This window comes from Crocuta crocuta, unplaced genomic scaffold (assembly GCF_008692635.1).
Source record: "Crocuta crocuta isolate KB4526 unplaced genomic scaffold, BGI_CrCroc_1.0 scaffold246, whole genome shotgun sequence".
NCBI classification, from domain to species: domain Eukaryota; kingdom Metazoa; phylum Chordata; class Mammalia; order Carnivora; family Hyaenidae; genus Crocuta; species Crocuta crocuta.
Window position 1 is genome coordinate 2,300,689 of NW_027531902.1, and position 19,944 is coordinate 2,320,632.

A 19,944-nucleotide genomic window follows, 5' to 3' on the forward strand; every position below is an offset into this window, starting at 1 on the left:
GTTTAAGACTCTTATCTTTTCTGTAAAAACAGCTCTTGAAGCATTGAAGACAATGGGAGCAGTATCAATCATCAGTTAAAAAACAAAACAGAACGAGGGGTGCCTAGGTGGCTCAGCTAATTAAGTATCCAACTTCTGCTCAGGTCATGATCTCAGTTTGTGAGATGGAGCCCCATATCCGGCTCTGTGAACTGCCAGTGTGGAGCCTGCCTGAGACACTCCCTTTCCCTCTCCCCAGTTTGCACTCATGTGCGTGCGCGCTCTCTCTCAAAATAAATAAACATGAAGAAAAAAACCACCAATGGGGCCTCTGGTTGGCTTTGTCGGTTATGCTTCCGACTTCAGCTCAGGTCATATCTTGTGGCCTGTGAGTTCGAGCCCTGTATCGGGCTCTGTACTGACAGTTCAGAGCCTGAACCTGCTTCAGATTCTGTGTCTCCCTCTCTCTCAGCCCCTCCTGTACTTATGATGTCTCTGTCTCTCAAAAATGAATAAATGTTTAAAAAATATATTTAAAAAACAGAAAAACAAATTATTCCAAGTGGTTTTCCTTGGCTCTTGGTGAATTCACAGATACTACCAATGCTTAGTTGTTGCCTTATTTAAGGAGCCAATACTAAATTAAGCAAGTGAAGAGTTATTAGCCTCTGAATTAGTTATCAAAAATATTTTCAAGAAGCTGAGAAAAAGCAAAAAACGATGGTGGTAAAAATATACATGGAGCACAAAAAAACCTAGTTGGACAATTTTATAAAGCTCGTGAACATTTAAGGGGTTTATAGTGTATGGTGCAATTACTCAGCAGAAAGATACCTTAATCTATCAGGTATTGTTGGACTGGTGGTAATCAATAGTGAACATCATTAGCACTCATGAACTTAACTATTGTCAGTTCCATGAGTATTTGTCAGAAATAAAAGCTGAATTATCTTGAACTGCTCTATCACACTGCAGTTCGATGGCCTAGTGGTGATAGTTTTATTGTGAATTTTTTGAGCTCAGGGCCAATACTGAAATTTTTCTGAATGACAACAATCACTATCACTATTACGGGTAGTTTTATAAATCAGATTTCGCTGCAAACCTGATAATGTTTCTTAATGACTGAATCTAAAATTATAAGGCAAAAAAATACTTACATATGAAATGTATACTGTGGTAAGTCATTCTGACAACTAGTGATGCTTGAATTCACAACCAAATGTCAAAGCTGCTTTATACACTCCCAGTGCTGTCAAAAGTTAAAACAAGATCTTCATTTCCTCACAGATTTTCATTAGATATATTTTCTAAGCTCAAACCACAGTTCCAACAGAATTCTTTAGACCTCTGTGCTAGTGCAAAATCTATCAAAATCTATTTAGCTGTATAGGTGAAGAGCTTTCACCTCGCCCTCGATTGGAATTGATGAATGTGCAATGTGATAACATGCTAAAAAGGCAAATATCAGGAAAGAACTGGTAGAATTCTATAAATGCCTTCCAAATGGTAACTAAAATCATTAACTAAAATAATATTCTTGTAGGCTGATATCAATATTTGGCAGTAACTATCTGTGTTCAAAGATCCCTTCCAAGATAAAATATACAGAAGATCTCAGTACAGATCAGCATTAACAGATGAACTCTTGCAATCAATTTTGATGTCTGAAATAGAACACTAAGTCTGAACCTCAAGTAAATGAAATGTTATTTGCTCCCAAAAGATTATACACAAATTGTACTTAATCATTACATTTCAAATTTCATATTCATATAAACAATCTTTTCAATGCAGGTTTGTCTTTTAAATCACAAATGGTGTTGGGCGCCAGGGTGCTTCAGTCAGTTAAGCAGCCAACTTTTGACTTCCACTTACATCATGATCTCACGGTTCCTGGGTTCAAGCCCCGTGTCGGGCTCTGTGCTGACAGTGTGAAGCCTGCTTGGGATTCTCTTTCCTTTTCTCTATGCTCCTCCTCTGCTCGTGCTCTCTCTCAAAATAAATAAATAAAAAATACAAATGGTGTGTGATATACAGGTGTTTTATGTGTATTGTATATATATTTAAATTTATCTTTCAGTAACCATCTATTTTCTCCAGCAAGTTCTTACAATAACTGCCTTCTTTAAAACAGAAAGGCTAAGAAAAAAAACCCAACCCCACTACTACCTACCATGTCTGCCCCATGAAATCTTAAGAATCTTCCATAACCTTTAATATTTTAATTAATAATTCAACAACCCCCCAAATATACTCAAGGTTCCATATTAATCAATAGCAAAGTTAACTTAAATCCAGACTTGCTAAATTTCCTGACTTTTTTTTCTTTAGGATGAGGTAGCAATTTCTCCATATTTAGCATGTAAGTCTCCCTTTAAGCCATAAAAAGTAAAAAAGTTTTTACATGTGGCTAAAATGTGGAATTTTGATTTCAAGTGAAATGACAATTCCAATTTATCTTAAGTCTGCCTAATAGGAAAAAATAAAGTGGCCTTCAGGAGCCACTGTAGAATACCTCAAACTGTTAATACTGTATACATATACATGAACATACATATTTTTCTAAAAAGGCATATGGCGTTTATGAATTCTCAAAAGGGCCTGTGAAGAGTCATAAATTAAAAAGTGATTCCAGGGGGACCTGGGTGGCTCAGTTGGTTAAGCGTCCAACTTCGGCTCAGGTCATGATCTCACGGTTCATGTGTTCAAGCCCCGCATCGGGCTTTGTGCTGACTGCCAGCTCAGAGCCTGGAGCCTGCTTCAGATTCTGTATCTCCCACTCTCTCTGACCCACCCCTGCTCAGCTGTCTCTCTCTCTCAGAAATAAATAAAACATTAAAAAAAAGTGATTCCAGACACCCAGGAAACAAATAATAAGCAAAGAATAAAGAAGAAAAGTAGCAGATAGAGGTGAGAGCCAAATGTTTCAGGAACAGAGGAAGAGTATCTTAGCTCTATGGTTCTCAAAATGAGATCCCCCTTTTCACTATGTTGAATCTGTATGACACAAAAGCCAATGGTGGGCAAAACTGCTAGCACCTTAGCATAAACCAAATCAGTGGTGTCAAAATGTACTGGTAGTCATTGGTGGTATTCACTGCCATGCACTTATAGTGAATCACAAAAAAAAGTCCAGTTTCACTTAAGAATGCCCTCAAGCAGTAATAATTATCAATTTTATTAAATCTCCACCACTGAATATACACTTAAATTTTTTTTTAATGTTTATTTATTTTTGAGAGAGAGAGAGAGCAAGAGAGACAGGGCATGAGTGGTGGAGAAGGAGACACAGAATCTGAAGGAGGCTGCAGGGTCTGAGCTGTCAAGCATGTGGGGCTTGAACTCACGAACCACGAGATCACGACCTGAGCCGAAGTCAGACACTTAACCGACTGAGCCACCCAGGCGCCCCTACACCTTTTTAATATTCTGTATAATGAAATAAAAAAGTATCCATTAAGCATTTCTGCTGCATACCAAAGCATAATGGCTGTGTTCAGGAAAAGTACTCGTGTGACAGTTTTAGCTCCAAGCCCATCTAGCCACATTTTTCACAGAACATCTCTTTTACTGGAAAGCACAGCTGTCAAACTATAGCTGTTTACACTTAGATATTTAACAGATACTCTTGAAAACGACTGTCGTTTCAAAGAAAACAACTAACAGCATTTGTTGCTAATGATAAAAATCAAGCTTTCAAGTGAAAATTAAAATGCTGGAAACTTTGTATCCAGTACTATGAATTTGACAGTTTCTTCCATACTTAAAGACTCTTTTGATATCTTGTTATATTAACAAATATAATTTTCTTATATTGTGTAAAATGTATCAACATTGGAACATCTGCTTAACTCGGTGTAACTGATATTTTCCAAATGACCAATGCATGTACAAAGAATGTATAAGAACCATTTAAAGTATAAGACGGGGCGCCTGGGTGGCTCACTTGGTCAAGCATCCAACTTCGGCTCAGGTCATGATCTCACAGTCCGTGGGTTCCAGCCCCATGTCCAGCTCTGCACTGATAGCTCAGGGCCTGGAGCCTGCTTCGGAGTCTGTGTCTCCCCCCACCTCTCTCTCCATTCCTCCCCTGCTCGCATTCTGTCTCTATCTCTCAAAAACAAATAAATGTTAAAAAAAAATTTTCAAGTGTAAGACAGATCAGTGGATTTTAATGTAAAGGAACAAAAAAACCTCACTGATATTTCTGATTTCACATTACAACTAACCTTTAAGAAATTACCACTTGTTGACTGGTACAACATTAAAGAATAACTACAATTATCTAAAAAGACTAATAAAATACGCTTTCATTTTCCACTACATGTTGTACGATTAACTTCTATAAAACCAGACATTAAAGAAATATACTTATCACTATTTTTCTTGTTTTAGAAAATATTATTTATGCTAGCATGTAATGGGTCATTATTATTTTAAGTGAATTAAAAAAGATACTTTAAAATTCTGTTTTAATTTCTAACTAGTACTAATAAATCACATAAATAAGAGCTCTTGTTCTCTATTCTTTTTAGGAGTATAAAGTGGTCCCAAGAGTTAAAAAGTCTGAAATCCACTGCTCTAGTCCCTAGACAAAATAAGGCATACCACAAATCTCCTTAAATTACCTTTCACCATCTTATTCTGCTTAAAATTATCTCTGCTCTAGAACATCAACACTAGTATGTCAAGCCAGATTACAAACTCTGGATGATGGAAATAGGAACGAAATGTTTTACACATATATGAAAAGAGTGGTTGTATGCAACAAACATAATGTAGAGGACACAGACATGTTAGATCCTCACAAGGAATGGTTTTCTCAATAATTACTACAGGAAGGGTTCAGGGCTCAGCAGCACAAAAGTCCTCTATTACCTATTTCTCAGTTCAGGTTTATATTAAACAGAAACAGTAACAAGAGCTAACATTTCCTGAGCTTTTATTATTTATGCTAGCATGTAAAGGGTCATTATTATTTTAAGTGAATTAAAAAAGTTCAAAGTGTTTTATCTGTTTAGTGTTTACAGATACATTATGAAACAGACACTATCATCCCCAATATGCAGAACAGAGACAGAGATGAAATTAAAATACATGTAGAAGCTGTATTCTAAACCAGTATAAACATGGCCTCCCACTGTATCAATACTTACAGATATATCTTGAGTAAATACATAACTGAGTAAACATCTAATTATCATTCAGGATTAGTATAATTATTGCAGTTAAGTTCAAAAACGACATTCCTTTCTATCACTGGTGTAACTTAGATCTCTCTCTAGAAGCCTGGTCATTTTCTCTAACTACTTTGGCTCAATTATTTGACAAATATTCAAACAACAGAGATTAAACCTACAAATACCTATGAAGATTCCTTCTCAATTTATAAAAAGTCACTATAACCATGAATTATAATATTAAAGAAAACTACATAATAGATGTCCTTAAACTTTTTTATTATGAAAAATAACTTTTGATTTCTCTAAATCTTAAAAATAGGAGGTAAAATTAAAATGGTGTTATAGACAAATACTCAAAGCAAGAAAATGCTTTGGTCAACCTGTAATTGACTAGACTGGAACTTAGGGATATTCTGATGGAAGATTCTGGGGATAAAATTCCTTTATGGTGAAATAAACTGTCAAACTTCCAAATTACGCAGTGTCGGCACATTACCAGGACCCAAAAGCAATGTTTCCACCATTACATAAGTACCTCTTTTTCTTGCAGAGATGCAGGTAAATTTGTGAAGGGAGAAAGAGCCCTGAGGCCAGAAATTTTCAGGGAAGTTATGTATATATTCTCATAAATCACTCTGCTCCACAAATGTATAGAGCAGAAGCAGAATAAGGGACAACTGCCACTGTCCTTTTACTACTTTTTCTACTGCATTACAAGAGCCCACCTAGACCAAGGGCTGAATTTCTCCAACACTAGGAAAAGACTGGCTACTGGTTATTTGTACCTATTAAACTTCAGAATGACTTTCTGCATTTTTAGTCCTCTACCTCTAACTGTGTAATAAAGACTATTTCCATTAAGGCATTTTCAATTTTATCTAACAGATGTTGTATGGTACATTTCAGAGAATAGGGCATTAAAAAAGTGCATTCCACCTATTAATAACCAAGACTTCAAAGGTAATCCAATTCAGTCCTGGGGAGACATAGAAGGTGTACAAGAGATGTGACCCTGATCACTTTCTCCTTTCTATATTCACAGACCCTCTATTTTTCCAGGAAAAATAAGCCTTGAAATGGCTATTTACAGCTGCTAGAACGGCAGGGATTGCTGATTGAGGGTATAAATTTGTATCCACTAAAAATTAAATCGTAGAAAATTCAACTGGGAATTCCCATTCTCCACCCTCACACCACTGCTAAACCTACTCTGTTTACAAGCCATTTCTTCTCTTTGCATCCTCATATTCCAAGTCTTCCAGAATAACCTTTGTTTCAGAAATACTTAATGAAATTTCAATTATTATTTCTAAATATCTTGACATTTTTATATATTCTATTATTTTACCTCTGTTAGAACCGAGAATATATGCCATTCGAATAAATACTGTTAGAAAAGTAAATATGTAAAGATAATAAAAGAAAAAAGCCTGCTAGATATAATTTGTTATCTTCCCTGTTAACCCTAAATCTTAAATACATAATCCTGTCTCTAGACTCAAATGTAAATAGATTTCTAAATTCCAATGAATTTTAATCTTGGATTTAGATATTTACCAGAAAAGCTTCAGCTCTGCACTCAAACAACAAAATAAAAACACTTCTGCAATACTTTAAACTTTCAATGTTTCCTTCGCTTGCTGGAACAACGAATTAACAGGAAAACAAACCTAATCTCTGAATCAGTTAAAACATGTACCACCTTTGGGGCATCTGGGTAGCTCAGTCGGTTAAGTGTCCAACTTCCACTCAGGTCATGATCTCACAGTTCATGGGCTCAAGCCCCGCGTCAGGCTCTGTGTTGACCGTGTGGAGCCTGGAGTCTGCTTCAGATTCTGTGTCTCCCTCTCTCTCTGCCTCTCCTCAACTCATGCTCCAAATCTGTATCTCTCTCTCTCAAAACTGAATACATTAAAAAAGATTTTTAAAAAATGTACCACCTTTATGTATCCTCTAGCATCTCATCTAGAAAGAAGCAAGGGAAGAGAGAAAGTTTTCCTCAGATGATCTTCCCTACTCTTCAACTTGCTGTTTTCTAATAGACCTGGCCTTGGATCTGTATACACACAACACTTCCCTGTGCAAGTTGGGGTTGCCAGGAACATCTAGACTAGCACTTCCTTCAAACTGCCTAACCTTTAGACTTCTGGGTCACAACTAAACAAATTAAATCAGGGGGAAAAAAGACTTTAAACAGTCTGGCAGTTCCTCAAATGGTTAAACATAGAGACTTACCATACGACCCAACAATTCCATTCTTAGCTATATATTCAAGAGAAGTGAAAACATGCTCACACAAAAACCTGTACAGCAATGTTTATAGCAGTATTATTCACAACAGCCCAAAAGGGGAAACAACGCTAACGTCCACCAAGTAATGAATAATAAAATGTGGTATATTCATACAATGGACTATTATTCATCTATAAGAGGAATGAAATATTAAGACATGACACAATATAAATTTTTAAACGTTAGAAGCAGCCAATCACAATAGACCATATATTACATTTCTATTTACATGAAATGTCCAGTACAAGCAAAATCCAGAGATAGAAAGATTAGTGGTTGCCTAGTGCTGGGGTTGAAAGGAAAACTGCAGTGTGCTGGCTAATGGGAACACGGCTGTGTTGGTAAAAATGTTCTAAAATTGTGGTGATGGGTGTGCAACTCTGTGAATATACTAAAAATCATGGAATTATACACTTCAAATAAGTGAATTACATGGTATGTGAATTATATCTCAATAAAACCTTTATTTAAAAAGAGGATTTTAATGTGCTTTTATTAATCTATTTTTCAAATCCATTTTTAACTTTCAAAGGAACACATAAGAAAGCTCCCTATTTGCCTAGTCTGTCTCAGCCTGACTAAATTTTTAGAATAAATGACCCACAATAAAGAAATGAACACAGAAGTTCCACAAATTCAGTTATATACATACACATACATATATGATAAACATGACAAAATACATGATTTATATAATAGTCAAGTGTTAATTATCAACTGGTATTGCCCAGTTTTTATACACTTCAATCAAGTCTGGTTGGGAACAGCTAGTGGGAAGCAGTTTTTCACCCCATCCTCTTTCCAAACAGATCCATCTACTCATTCCATTTCACTTCCCAAAATAAACTCAACATTTATAATTTGAATAATGTTTGCACGGTGATTATGCTATACTCCTACTGCCACACTAACTCCTTTTGGAACTAATGATCAAAGTAAAAAGCTTTCACTGGGTTTTCCAGGATACCCACAGGAAGGAGATTTAATTTAAACAATCAGTCAAGAGCATTATTATAAGCCATGAGAATGTGGTAACAGGGTCATTACAGGGGAGAGAGTCACAGGCGTCCTTGGCATTTAGTTCTATGTAAAACTTAACCCAATATACTGGAGGAATATACACTATTCAAAAAATAAATTAGTATATGGTTTACATTAAATAACAAAAATTTTTAAATTTTCTAAAGGCACTTTGAAAATACTACACCAATGATATGACCACTCAAAAAAGAAAAAAACACACAAAGCAACTCATAAAATATGGTTACCAAAACATTACAGCCGACTGTCAATTTGATATAGTAAAAAAGAAAAAATCAAGAGCATGCGTTGGAATTACACTCAACATTTTAAAATAAGATGAAGTTCTGCTGATTTTCCCCCTAACGTGGAGACATTCTGACTAAATTTTACCTTGTATGTTCATCTAATACTAAAAAAAAAAAAACAAAAAACAAAAACCAAAAAAACCACCTAACTAGCTATTTTGCTAGGCAGCTTTACAAAACACTGTCATTTAAATCTAAGTTAACTTTAATGAGCAAGTAACATTACTGAAAACAAAGGCAGACCAAACAAATACTTTTTAGAAAATCCACGTCTGTTCTGGATGTCTTTGAACAGGTATAGATTTTGGAAGAGGAAAAGAGAAGGAGCCTGCAGAATTTAAGAATTCCAAGGAGGTACTGTCAAATTAAATATACTTCCCAGAATTGAGAAGCAAGTAATGAAACTCTTTACTGATGGGATTGTGTTGAATATGGAGAGGAGATTGTGTTTTATCTTTGGATTCCTGGTGATTGGCATAAAGGAGGTCAATATTAAAAGGGGAGAATGATGTCCAGATTAGATTTCTCACCACCCCCCTCCCTCCTCCAAAAAAAGTGGGGGGGGGGAGAAGGGGGGGAGATTGTCCAAAGCCAGCACCAAATATTAATTTGAATTCACAAAACTAATGGAATCACTCAGCCTACTTTTCCCTCCATATCTTCTTTTCCAATAAACTTTAACATTCCACTAGTGAAGTTTCTTAAGTATCCTAAAAAAGCACATCTGATTTAAAAGGTCCCAGATCAAACATTTTAAAACACATAAATCTACTGTTTTATGCCTGCAAAGTATACAATATGTAAGTACATGAAAAATAAAAGCGAACAAGTTGAAATACAAACATCAGATTTTTAAAATACTTAAATTTACAAACCGAGTTTAAAATGTGTAAGAAAGCAGGCCTAGATTTTCCTCAAAAGTTAAAACATTAAAATGTTTAAGTAGCTATATTTCCCTCTCAGAACAATGCACAATTACAAAATACGATTCCTTTTTTTCAAAGCAAATGTCTCGTAGACCCGGCAAGACACCCACATCTGTTCAAGTCCACCAAGACTTAAGCAGTGAACACGGTCTACAGGCACCAGGGGGCCTCCCAGGAATAACTTGATAGTAAAAGAAAAGGTAAGAGTTCCTGGTAAAACTTTCCTATCCAGTCTTAAGGCTGCTGGAAGGCTTTCACATCTGGAGCAAATAAACTGTAGTTTGTTACACAACAGGCACATACAGAACTGACTAGAAACCAATACACAGACTGAAAAAAGGAACTAGCTGGCTCCTCACCCCCAAGAACACAATCTTCTTTGATGATGTTCCAAATACAAGAATATACCCTGCTTCCCGGTTGTCAAGTTACCTTCAGGTAACCTGAAAGCAAATAAGTTAGTGCATATGCACTGACGGTTTCCAACAAAAAAAACTAAATTTTTTTTTTTTTGAAGGCTTAGTATCTTTTCTACACACAAAGCAACCAGCGGTGACGCAAATTTTAGGGTAAAGGGATTCACGCTGGCACAAGACTGCGATTAACTTTGAATAATACCCTGGCCTCTCCATCTCTTCCCTTTCTCTCAACCCCCCACCCCAACATAAAACTGTTCAATAAAAACGGAAGGACCAAGAAACTTCAAAAGCAGCGAAGACTTGTAAACACGTTTTACACACAACAGAGGCTTTTACAATAAAGTAGATCTTTTCTAAGTTTGTGCAGAAATTAAATCCTGCTCAAACCTGTTAAATTCTCCAACCGGAAAGCCAATCCGGTCAGCAAACGTGTCTACATATTCTTCTTTCTTAAGTGCATCTTCAGCTCTAACCAAAGACTATTTTTACTATTTTTTTAAGCTAAATAATAAATAGGAGGTACTCAACTCCCGCTAATGTGATCCCCTCTTAGAGTTCGTCCCAGAGCTTCATGTAAAAATGCAGAAGAGGTCCAACAACTGTCTCAATGAGAAGGTTTTAATAAAATTCACTCCCGGAACAAGAATCGGAGGCAGCCAAGGGCAATGCACAAAGAGAACAGAGAAGAAATACACGTTCCACGGACATACAATGCACAGAAGCTCGCATCCTCGCACCCTCCTTGGGAAGGGTCACCCAGCACCCTTGGGCTCCTCGTACCCCCCGGCCGGCGCGACGCCGGGGCGGTCCCCGAGGGTCCGTGGGGACACCGCCCGCCGGGACAGCCCCTCTCGAATTGCCTCCCGCCGACCGTGTTCCCGGAGGCCGCTCCCCCCGGCCAAGCAGCCTCTTCGCCTCCTCCGCCGCAGGGCGGGAACGGGGGTCCCCTCGGGTTTCGGCGGCGAGGGGGAATGAGGGCTGAAGGGGGCGCCCCCTCCTTGCGGCCGGCCGGGCCCCGCACTCACCCTCCAGCAGTCGGGTGATGAGACTGTCCACGTTCAGCTCCCCGTCCGCCATCTTGTCGGCACCAGACGCTCCTTCCCAGCAGCGGGAACAAGGGCTTCACGGCGGCGGAGGCTGCGGCGACGGCTCGGTGCTCCCTCACCTACAAGTCACGCGGCGTTTCGACCCCGGTTCCAACTCCCCCTTTTCCCCGGGCCCCCCCCCCACCCCCTCCCCNCCCCGAGAACCGAGCCGCGTCAGACCCAGCCGCCACCTCCTCCTCCTCGGCACCGCCCAACTCCGCAAAGCTCACCAGCGCCGCCGACGGCCCCACCCGCAGCTCCACTTACAGCACACCGCCCTTCCCCGCCACCGCGCCACGCAACCCTCCGCGCAGGCGCACGGCGCACGCCTCCGCGGTCCCCACCACAGCCCTGGCTTTCGCGCAATCGCACTGGCCTTGGTTCTCCCGCCGCTGCTGCTTTCGCGCAGGTGCGTCGCCCTCACTCGCCACTTCCAATGCGCCGAATCGCCACGGCGGCGCAGGCGCCCCGAGGTTCGCGGGGTTCGCTGCGCTGGGGAAGCTCCCATTAGGCAGAGCGAGCGTGGGCAGAGCTGACCTTCCCGCAGCTCCGCTGCTCTGGCTGCGGCCCTCCGCAGACCGCGTTGTTGTGCCCTTCTTGCTTCGGTTTTCTTTTCTTGGCTTCCTTCCCTGGTTTTGCAAGCAATTCCTCATGTTTCCGTTAACCGGGAAACGTGGACTACATCCACGTTTGAAACCCAGGTTTGCGCGTTTGGGAAGCAAGAAGGGGTTGAGTTACTCTCTTGGAAAAGTTTGACATTGGAAAAGAGAGGTTTTCTCCCCCATCATTCCACAAGGCTAGTTGCCCAGGTGCCCCTGGATGAAATAAGTTAAATTGGGCTCTGGAAGGGTCAGCAATAATATTTCAACGTGGGTACCGCTCTCTGCCTTTTGTGTAATGCATCTACACATCTTACATTTCTATCCACTCTTTGCATATTGTTTTATCCCAGTGCTTTTTTTTTGTCCAGACTTCCGTTAATATTACTTAATCATCCTGCCTTGTGATTGTTTCTGCATTTGTCTTCTACACTCGACTGTAAGCTTCTACAGGGTAGACCCACCAAGCGTCTGGCACGTAGAAGAAAGACGGAGGCTTAGAAGGGTTGGTTGTCCAGCTGTTCTTTCCACCATGTAATTCCGCCTCTAGAAAGGCAGGAGGAAGGGTAACTCAGGCAAGCCAGAGTTTTTTTGGCCTGTTATAAGAAAGTGGTCAGATCAAAGGTCTTTACTAATTTTTCAAGTGTTAATCCAGAAACTCTTGACAAGGTGCTGTCCCGAGGTCAAGGGAGTGCTTTTCCCACTCACATATTACTAATAGCAACATTGAGATTTATGTATATGCTCTGGCACTGTTTAAAGAGTTCTACATTATCTTATTTAATCCTTAAACCAGCCCTATGAGGTACGTCCTATTATTATCTCTACCTGAGATTAACTGAGGTACATACAGAATGACTAAATACATTGGTCCAAATCACACAAGTAACTCGCAGATCTGGGGTTCAAACCGAGGCATCTAGTACCAGGTGTATTCCCTCTTAACAACTGTGAAATGTTATCACCAGTATATGTTAAGCTGAGACGAATATGCATGTGCTATCTCACAAACTTAGCAAGTAGAAACTGTAAGATTTATTTTTTCTTTCTCTTTTTTTTTGTTTTGGAGGGGCAAGCAGGAAGCATTGTCCAGTCAAGTGCTTTATAATGGCCCAGATGATTTACAGAGCTAGAATTTCCTAATGCCTTTTTTCCTCCTAGCTTTTTCACCATTTCAGGATTTAGCTTGTACCTTGATGGTGGGCATAGAACAGGTGACAAGCAATAATGGTGGTCTTGTCTGGAGTAGTTTTAACAGACTCATTGCCAGTTCATGTCGGGGCTCTCAGAGGTGAAGAAATGGCTCCTCATCACACTCTTGTTTTGTTAAAGAACATTTACTTATACCCTGTTTTATTCCAAAAGAAGCAATTTAAGGTAGCTTAAGAAAATACATGCAGTTGGATAAATTAAAAGTAAGTATAGAGAAAAATAGGATAAAAAGTGGGAAAGATAAGATAAAGCCAGCAGTTTTGTTTGCAAAATGCATGGCATAAGATACTATTGGTTTGCTAGGGATAGGCCACAAATATGATTCTTAGCTTTTTAGCAACCAGGGAAAAGATCAGTTGCAAGTGGAGTAGGTGTTCTAGCAGAGCGGGAACTAGGACTCAAATATACCAGCTGTGTTGTTGGATGTCACTTCCCCACATCCCTTCCGTGAAACTCTTTAAGAGTTGCCTGGGAATAATTAAATAAGTGACTGCTTATCATCCGATTTCCACGGGGCCCGTGAATCCCATGAAACTTTAAACCCTGTCCACAGTTAGGGTTTAAATATATGCAGACATATTTAATAGACAAGGGACACCCAAAGGAAGCTGTATTGCACAGGCAGAAAGTAAGCTTCTGTAGAGAAATCACCACAAGTGGGGCAGCGAGAGGCCAGTCTTAGCAGGGTTGTGGGAGTCAGAAGAGATTGGAAAGTGGTCCTGAGTACTGCTTGCAGATATCCCCTTCTCCAGGTTTTCTAGTGCTTCGGAATCCTGGGAAAGAAAGGGCTATTATAAAAACGAAAGAGCTGGGGCGCCTGGGTGGCTTAGTCGGTTAAGCGTCCGACTTTCGCTTAGGTCATGATCTCGCGGTTCGTGGNTAATTTATAAATTTATTTAATTATTTATAAATTAAAAATTATATTAAATAATTATATTAAATTAATTATTAATTATTAAATAATAATATATATTTAAATTTTGTTCAGATATATATATTATCTGAATATATATATATTTAAATTTTGTTAATGTTTATTCATTTTTGAAAGAGAGAGAGAGTGTGAGCAGAGGAGGGACAGAGAGAGAGGGGGACACAGAATCCGAAGCAGGCTCCAGGCTCTGAGCTGTCAGCACAGAGCCTGACACAGGGCTCAAACTCACAAACTGTGAGATCATGACCTGAGCTGAAGTTGGACGCTTAACCGACTGAGCCACCCAGGTGCCCCCGAAACATTACATTTTTTTTAAAAGAAAATCATATGAATATTCACATCACATAAGATAAATAAGACATTATGCTTCATATCAATACAAGTCAGATTTGCCATGAAAGCAATCCCCTCTTTTGCCCCCAGAATGAAATATATTTATTGAAGGAAATTTTTGAAAACAAAGATAAAATGTAAAACTCATCTATGATTTCATCAGCTTTAGATAACATCTTTCCTATCGTATACCTGAACATATTTTATAAAATTGGGATCATGCTTCATTGCCATTATATCCTACTTTGTTAAATGAGTTTCACATTCACATGAAACTCAGCTTTCAAAGTTTATTTGGACTTTAAAATATGTATAAGAGATTGAGGACAGAAGAAGGGATGGGAGGGGGAGATCTGGAGGCTGCAGGAGACAATCCCATAGGTAGTAACAGCAGAGGCAGTTGGAACCACCATGAGGTTAAAGGTAGGTGAGTACCATATAGAGAAAAGCCCCACTTGGCAGATATTGACATCGAGGAACTTGAGGCCTGTCCTGTTGGTGGAGTACCCCTACTTAGGGAAGCCAGCAGCTCAGAAGCAGAGACACGAGAAGGCTGCCAGGGGTGTAACAGATGTTGGTTGGGCCAGGCACTGTGGTGGGTAGCAGCCCTGCAGAGAACCCAGACCTGGAGGCCAGAAAACTTCAGAGCAGAGGACTGGTCAGTAGTGATCCTGACCATCTGTTAGGAATTGCCTCTCAGTCTTTCCAAATATGTGGCAAGATTCAGGAAAGGGACGTGAGTCCCCTTACCGACCACGGTAAGGTCCTGCTCCTTGTTAGACCAGAGTTGTTAATTTCACAGACCAAAGGGCAAACTATTAGCTGGGATTCCCATCTCAGTGGGACTTTAGATAGTGGTGTGCTGTAGCCAGGTTACACTGGCTCATGAGAGTCAATTGCAGGAATTCTGCAAGCCCATTCTTAAACAGAACCATGTTTTAAAACTTAAATTATATAGACTTACAAATGAATAAATTATACTAAAAGCAAAGGTAACCATTACTCAAAACTTATCATGTCCTATTTATTTTGCTGCATTTTACTATCATGTATAGTCCAGAGGTTGTTTACGTCCATTGTATCCGTATGATGGAAATATTATACAATGATATGTATCTCTCTTCCAACTTCATGTTCAGTGACATCCCTTTGGTCATCACAGGAATATTTACACCAAGGAATTTAGCAAATGCTACGAATCTATGGGATTTTTTTTCCTGCCATATTGCTGGCAGTTAAACCTTTACCAGTACACCACTGGGTTTAGGGAGACATTTGGGTTACACATGCCAATATCCTTGGGTAATTCCAGAAATGTCTGTGGAGGGTATTTGGACTTCTTGATATCAAGGGAGTTGGGGAATCATAATTTGGGGTATTAATAACATCATGATCTTATATGCAGTGTCTGTTTTTTCCAAACAGAAAATACCTGGGGCCCATTAGGGCCCGTTAGATAAAGGCAGGCCAGGACTCACAGGACCCCAGCCATCACTATGTTGAGATGAGAGAGATGTCCCTGTGGCTTGTTCTCAAGTGAGGCACGTTAGAACATAGTGAACAGCAGACTCATTATTCCTTTTAGTAAACACAGCATAGACTTTTAAAAAAGTGTTTTATATACCATTCAATATTGGCCAATAGCCAATAAGATGTGAAATTAAATAGGTTTAGGTGGCAAAATGTGGAGGCTGTGGTAGTGATGTACAGCTCTTTATGCTCTGACTAATCCAAAATAGCTTCTACATGAATGACTCAGCATTCATTGGGTTGCCCTTCCATAAATATGATTCCTCTTAATCAAGTCTTTAATAAGTCTATGGTGGCAGCAAGTTCTAAATTTTACTAGAGACAGCTTGAGGGCAGCCATCTATGTATCAAATGCCATAAGCTTTTGTGGTCAGCTCAATTTGAGGATACTGAGAAACCACACAAGGACACATGCATTAGAAGAGAAGCCGCTCCTTGCAACCCACAGCCAGGCTGGGGTGGTACACCAGGTCAGGGCCAAGACTGTTTCTTCAGATTTAGTTTTGGTTTCATTTCAATACACGTATGAGAGAATAACCAAGTGCCAATGTTACCAGCTAAGTCATAAGGCATATCCTCAGTAATTTTAGCCCCCCCCCCAAGTTGTAAAGCCAGATATAACTAAATGCCTCTTTCCCCTGACCTTGACCAATACTTCCCCACTTCCCAATTCTGACTCCTCCGACACACACACACAAACTCTCAGTGGTGCATTGTCTTTTAGGAGAAGTTTCTGGTAGAACTTTCATGATAAAATGATTGAAAATAAATGCCTAGTAACGTATAATTATTATTACTACTACTACTACTATTATTACTGTTTATAAATGCTATATTATTTATTACTGTTAACTGTAAGTCAGTGAGAGTTGGATGGACAGCTACCACAAAGGATGAAGATTTAGTTTTTGAAGAGTTGATCCTGTGGTCCTTATTTTTCTCTTGTAACTAGATTACAGGGCCAGCTGTCTATTTAGGTCACCCCTAGTTTGTTACAATAAAACCATGTCACCTGCATATGTGAATTTGTTTCTCTTCAGGTGCTCTTCCATCCTGCTCATTCAAACAAGATACAAAGAAATAACTAAATGTGTTTGTGGGCGAAGAAGAGTATACAATGTGTGAAAATTTGTTTGAAGTAAAACAATTTAGATGTTTTATTTCTAATGATGGCTGCTCTCCTCATAGAGCAAATCCAAATCATGTATGTGTCACTTTTTCAGTTGGAGAAGGTTTACTTCTGAATGATTTCACAAGTCTGTGTCAGTTCGTTTTGGTAAATAAAACAAAGCATTGTTAAGCTTTCTAATGTCATTACAAAACAAGTAGCTCTCTCCTAAGACCATGTTAAAATTAATGGCATGTGTCTTCTAAAACTAAACCGAAATGTGTCTGTGACCTGTGAAAAATATTTACTGATGCAACACTGATAGGTCCTTTTATACAGGAAACACTGGCTAAATAGAATATTTATGAATTCTTTTTTTTTAAATATTTTTTTATTTATTTCTAGGAGAGAGAGAGACAGCGTGAGCAGGGGAGGGTCAGAGAGAGAGGGAGATACAGACTCTGAAATAGGCTCCAGGCTCTGAGCTGGTAGTCAGCACAGAGCCCGACATGGGGCTCGAACCCACAAACCGCAACATCATGACCTAAGCGAATGTCGGACGCTTAACCGACTAAGCCACCCAGCCACCCAGGCGGAACCAAATCTGGTCTGTTATAAATACTGTAAATACTTAATTGAAATGTCCTAATGATACCTGTTATTTAAGGAAATCTTACAGTGAATGGACCTCTAAAGCAAAGTGAATAATGAATGGATTAAGTATTTATGAAACATTTAGTATTTTTGATTCTGTGCTGAAGACATGACCTTCCCAACTTTGAAATGGTTAACTGACTATGTGGGGAAATGACCACAAAATGATTTGGATAGTGGAAGAGCATTGGCTTGGAGGTGTGAGACCAAAGTAGCTGAATAACCTGAGACAAATCTCTCTCTTCCTGAACCGTGGCTTTATTACCTACAAAATTAGTTCATTAATAAATGATCTGTAAAAGTTTCTTCCCACTCTAACAAGTCTTTGATTCTGGGACACACAGATGAAACCCAAAATGTAACACAATATTGTACAGGCCGTCCCCAAAGTAGGAACTGGATCAACTCCAAAAGGTCAATTGTTTGGAACACAGAATATATTTTCCCACAGAGACTGTGGTACAAATGGTGGTTAAATTCCCAGATCAGTCTGCAAAATCAATTTAATCCTTCATGTAACTGTAGGAAAGTATCCATGGTAATACAGACTCTAACCACCAATTATAACAAAGTTTATGGGGAAAAGCCATTGAGGACTCTAATTTAGCATGGCAGAAAGCATCTATCAAGTGTTTTCCACTACCCTGTGCAATAGCCATGAGGTCAGTTGGAGCTGTAATTCACAGGCAGACCTGGGCCCTAAATGTGGGCCTGGCAGCGTGGAGAGTGAAGGAGGCTGGGACACCTCTGGTTCTGTAAGTGGGAGTGGGGAGGGTGGGGGGGGAGGAAACCGAGGACAGTTCATGGAGTCTGGGTGTTTGGTTGCCAGGAAGAAGTTGGCTCCAAACCAAAGGATAGAGAATGAAAGGGCAGAAGGAAAAAAGGAAGTGAACATATATGCTGGGAACTTTTTAAAAAAGACCATTACTTTTGATCTTGCTCACTTTGTGGTTGAGGAAGTTGAGATCTGGGAAGGTTAGATTGCATTGTCTTAATAACAAAACTGAAATTTGAAAATGGAACTTATGATTCTTAGCTTGGATAGCTACCTACCTCTCCCTCCCTCCCTTCCTTTCTCTCTCTCCCTCTATCTCTCTCTCTTATTTTTACTTGGAAACAATTGCATTGTACAAGGACCTAGTCTTTTCATCCCTGCTTCCCTGTGCAAGAATCACGTAGAATCTTGTACCTCTATACCAGTTCTCATTTTAATTTTCACCCTCTTATCTTCCAGGCCAGCCTGGTCAAGAATCAGCACAGCAGTTTTCTGTTTTCTGCCCCAACGTGTTTTAAACAGCACCACTAGCTCAAAGAACAACTTTCTAGTTGCCAAAATAAGGGTTGCTCTGACCCCTTATATTCCAGTCCAGAAAATGTGATTGAGTAAACCTAAATCCTAAATTCTGGTAACATTAGGATACTTCGAATAGTGATGCTTCTGTTAAGACAGAACGCATATAGTCTGGGAGAACCAAGGTCCCAAAGCCCAGGAGACAGAAAGAAGGTTTTTGGCTGGTGGCATCTAAGTGTCCCATGTGTTGGGAGTTTATACTGGCATTATATTTAATCTCCCTGAAAATCCTGTGAAGTAAGTATTTTCTGTGATAGATGTGGAGATGAAGACTCAGAGGCTTGGAATACCCAGGCAGTGGGATGTAGGGGTCAGAGCTAGTTGGGGACCAGCTCTGGGACACTGTTGTGGAAGGAAGTAGGAAGACATGAATGGATGGACTGGGTCGGTGACCTCGATCTGCTCTGATGGCAGGGTGCATTAGTTCACAGCAGGCTAGGAGTGAGCAGAGGGTGGGTGATTTCACTGTGGGTGGGAGTCTTCAGGGATGAGAAGGAAGGAGGAGTCATTCTCAGCCAGAGCCAGGGGGAGGTTGGAATGGCTGCCCCGCACACCTGAGAGGGCTCTCATAAGCAACCCTGATGTGTCTGTATTCTTATGTCAGACCTGCAGGCTAGGGCTCAGGAGTGTGGTCCAGACCCCAAGCCTTTTAGAATTCCAAAGAGGGAGAGGGCAATGAAGTCAGGGAAGGCCTTTACAGGGGTGATGCAATTGAGGGACATTAACAGGGTGTGGAGCATTATGGGGTTTAGTTCAGTGCACGGCCAACAAAGTGGCTGTGTGCTTGTTGTCTGGATCATCTGGGCAGCTTTTTCAAAACACCACTGTGTGATTCCCCTCCTCCCACCAAGGAAGTCCAATTTAATCCTCAGGATTGGGAGTGGAGGAGTTCGTAGTTTGAAACAATGCCCTGGGGGATTCTGATAGGGACCCATGCATCCTTCATCCACTTTTCATTGGTATGGAGTCAAAAAATAAAACATAAGCAAGAGACTGAATCAGGTAGAA

The 19,944-nt window shown here is 39.9% G+C and overlaps 1 protein-coding gene across 2 annotated transcripts in view; it reads right to left on the reverse strand.

The window, feature by feature from the left end:
* Window positions 1-11,529, reverse strand: part of PPP1CB (protein phosphatase 1 catalytic subunit beta) — a 46,156-nt gene extending 34,627 nt beyond the window's left edge. The window contains exons 1-2 of one of the 2 annotated variants that reach the window (XM_077774194.1): window positions 11,446-11,529; window positions 11,156-11,295 (exon numbers count right to left, since the gene is read on the reverse strand). In XM_077774194.1, the coding sequence (XP_077630320.1) occupies window positions 11,156-11,207 (52 nt within the window). In that variant the 5' untranslated portion in view covers window positions 11,208-11,295; window positions 11,446-11,529. Of the gene's footprint in view, window positions 1-11,155; window positions 11,351-11,445 lie in introns of those variants that run through there. The other variant, XM_077774195.1, reaches the window with a different exon arrangement.
* Between the last annotated feature and the right edge of the window lie 8,415 nt (window positions 11,530-19,944).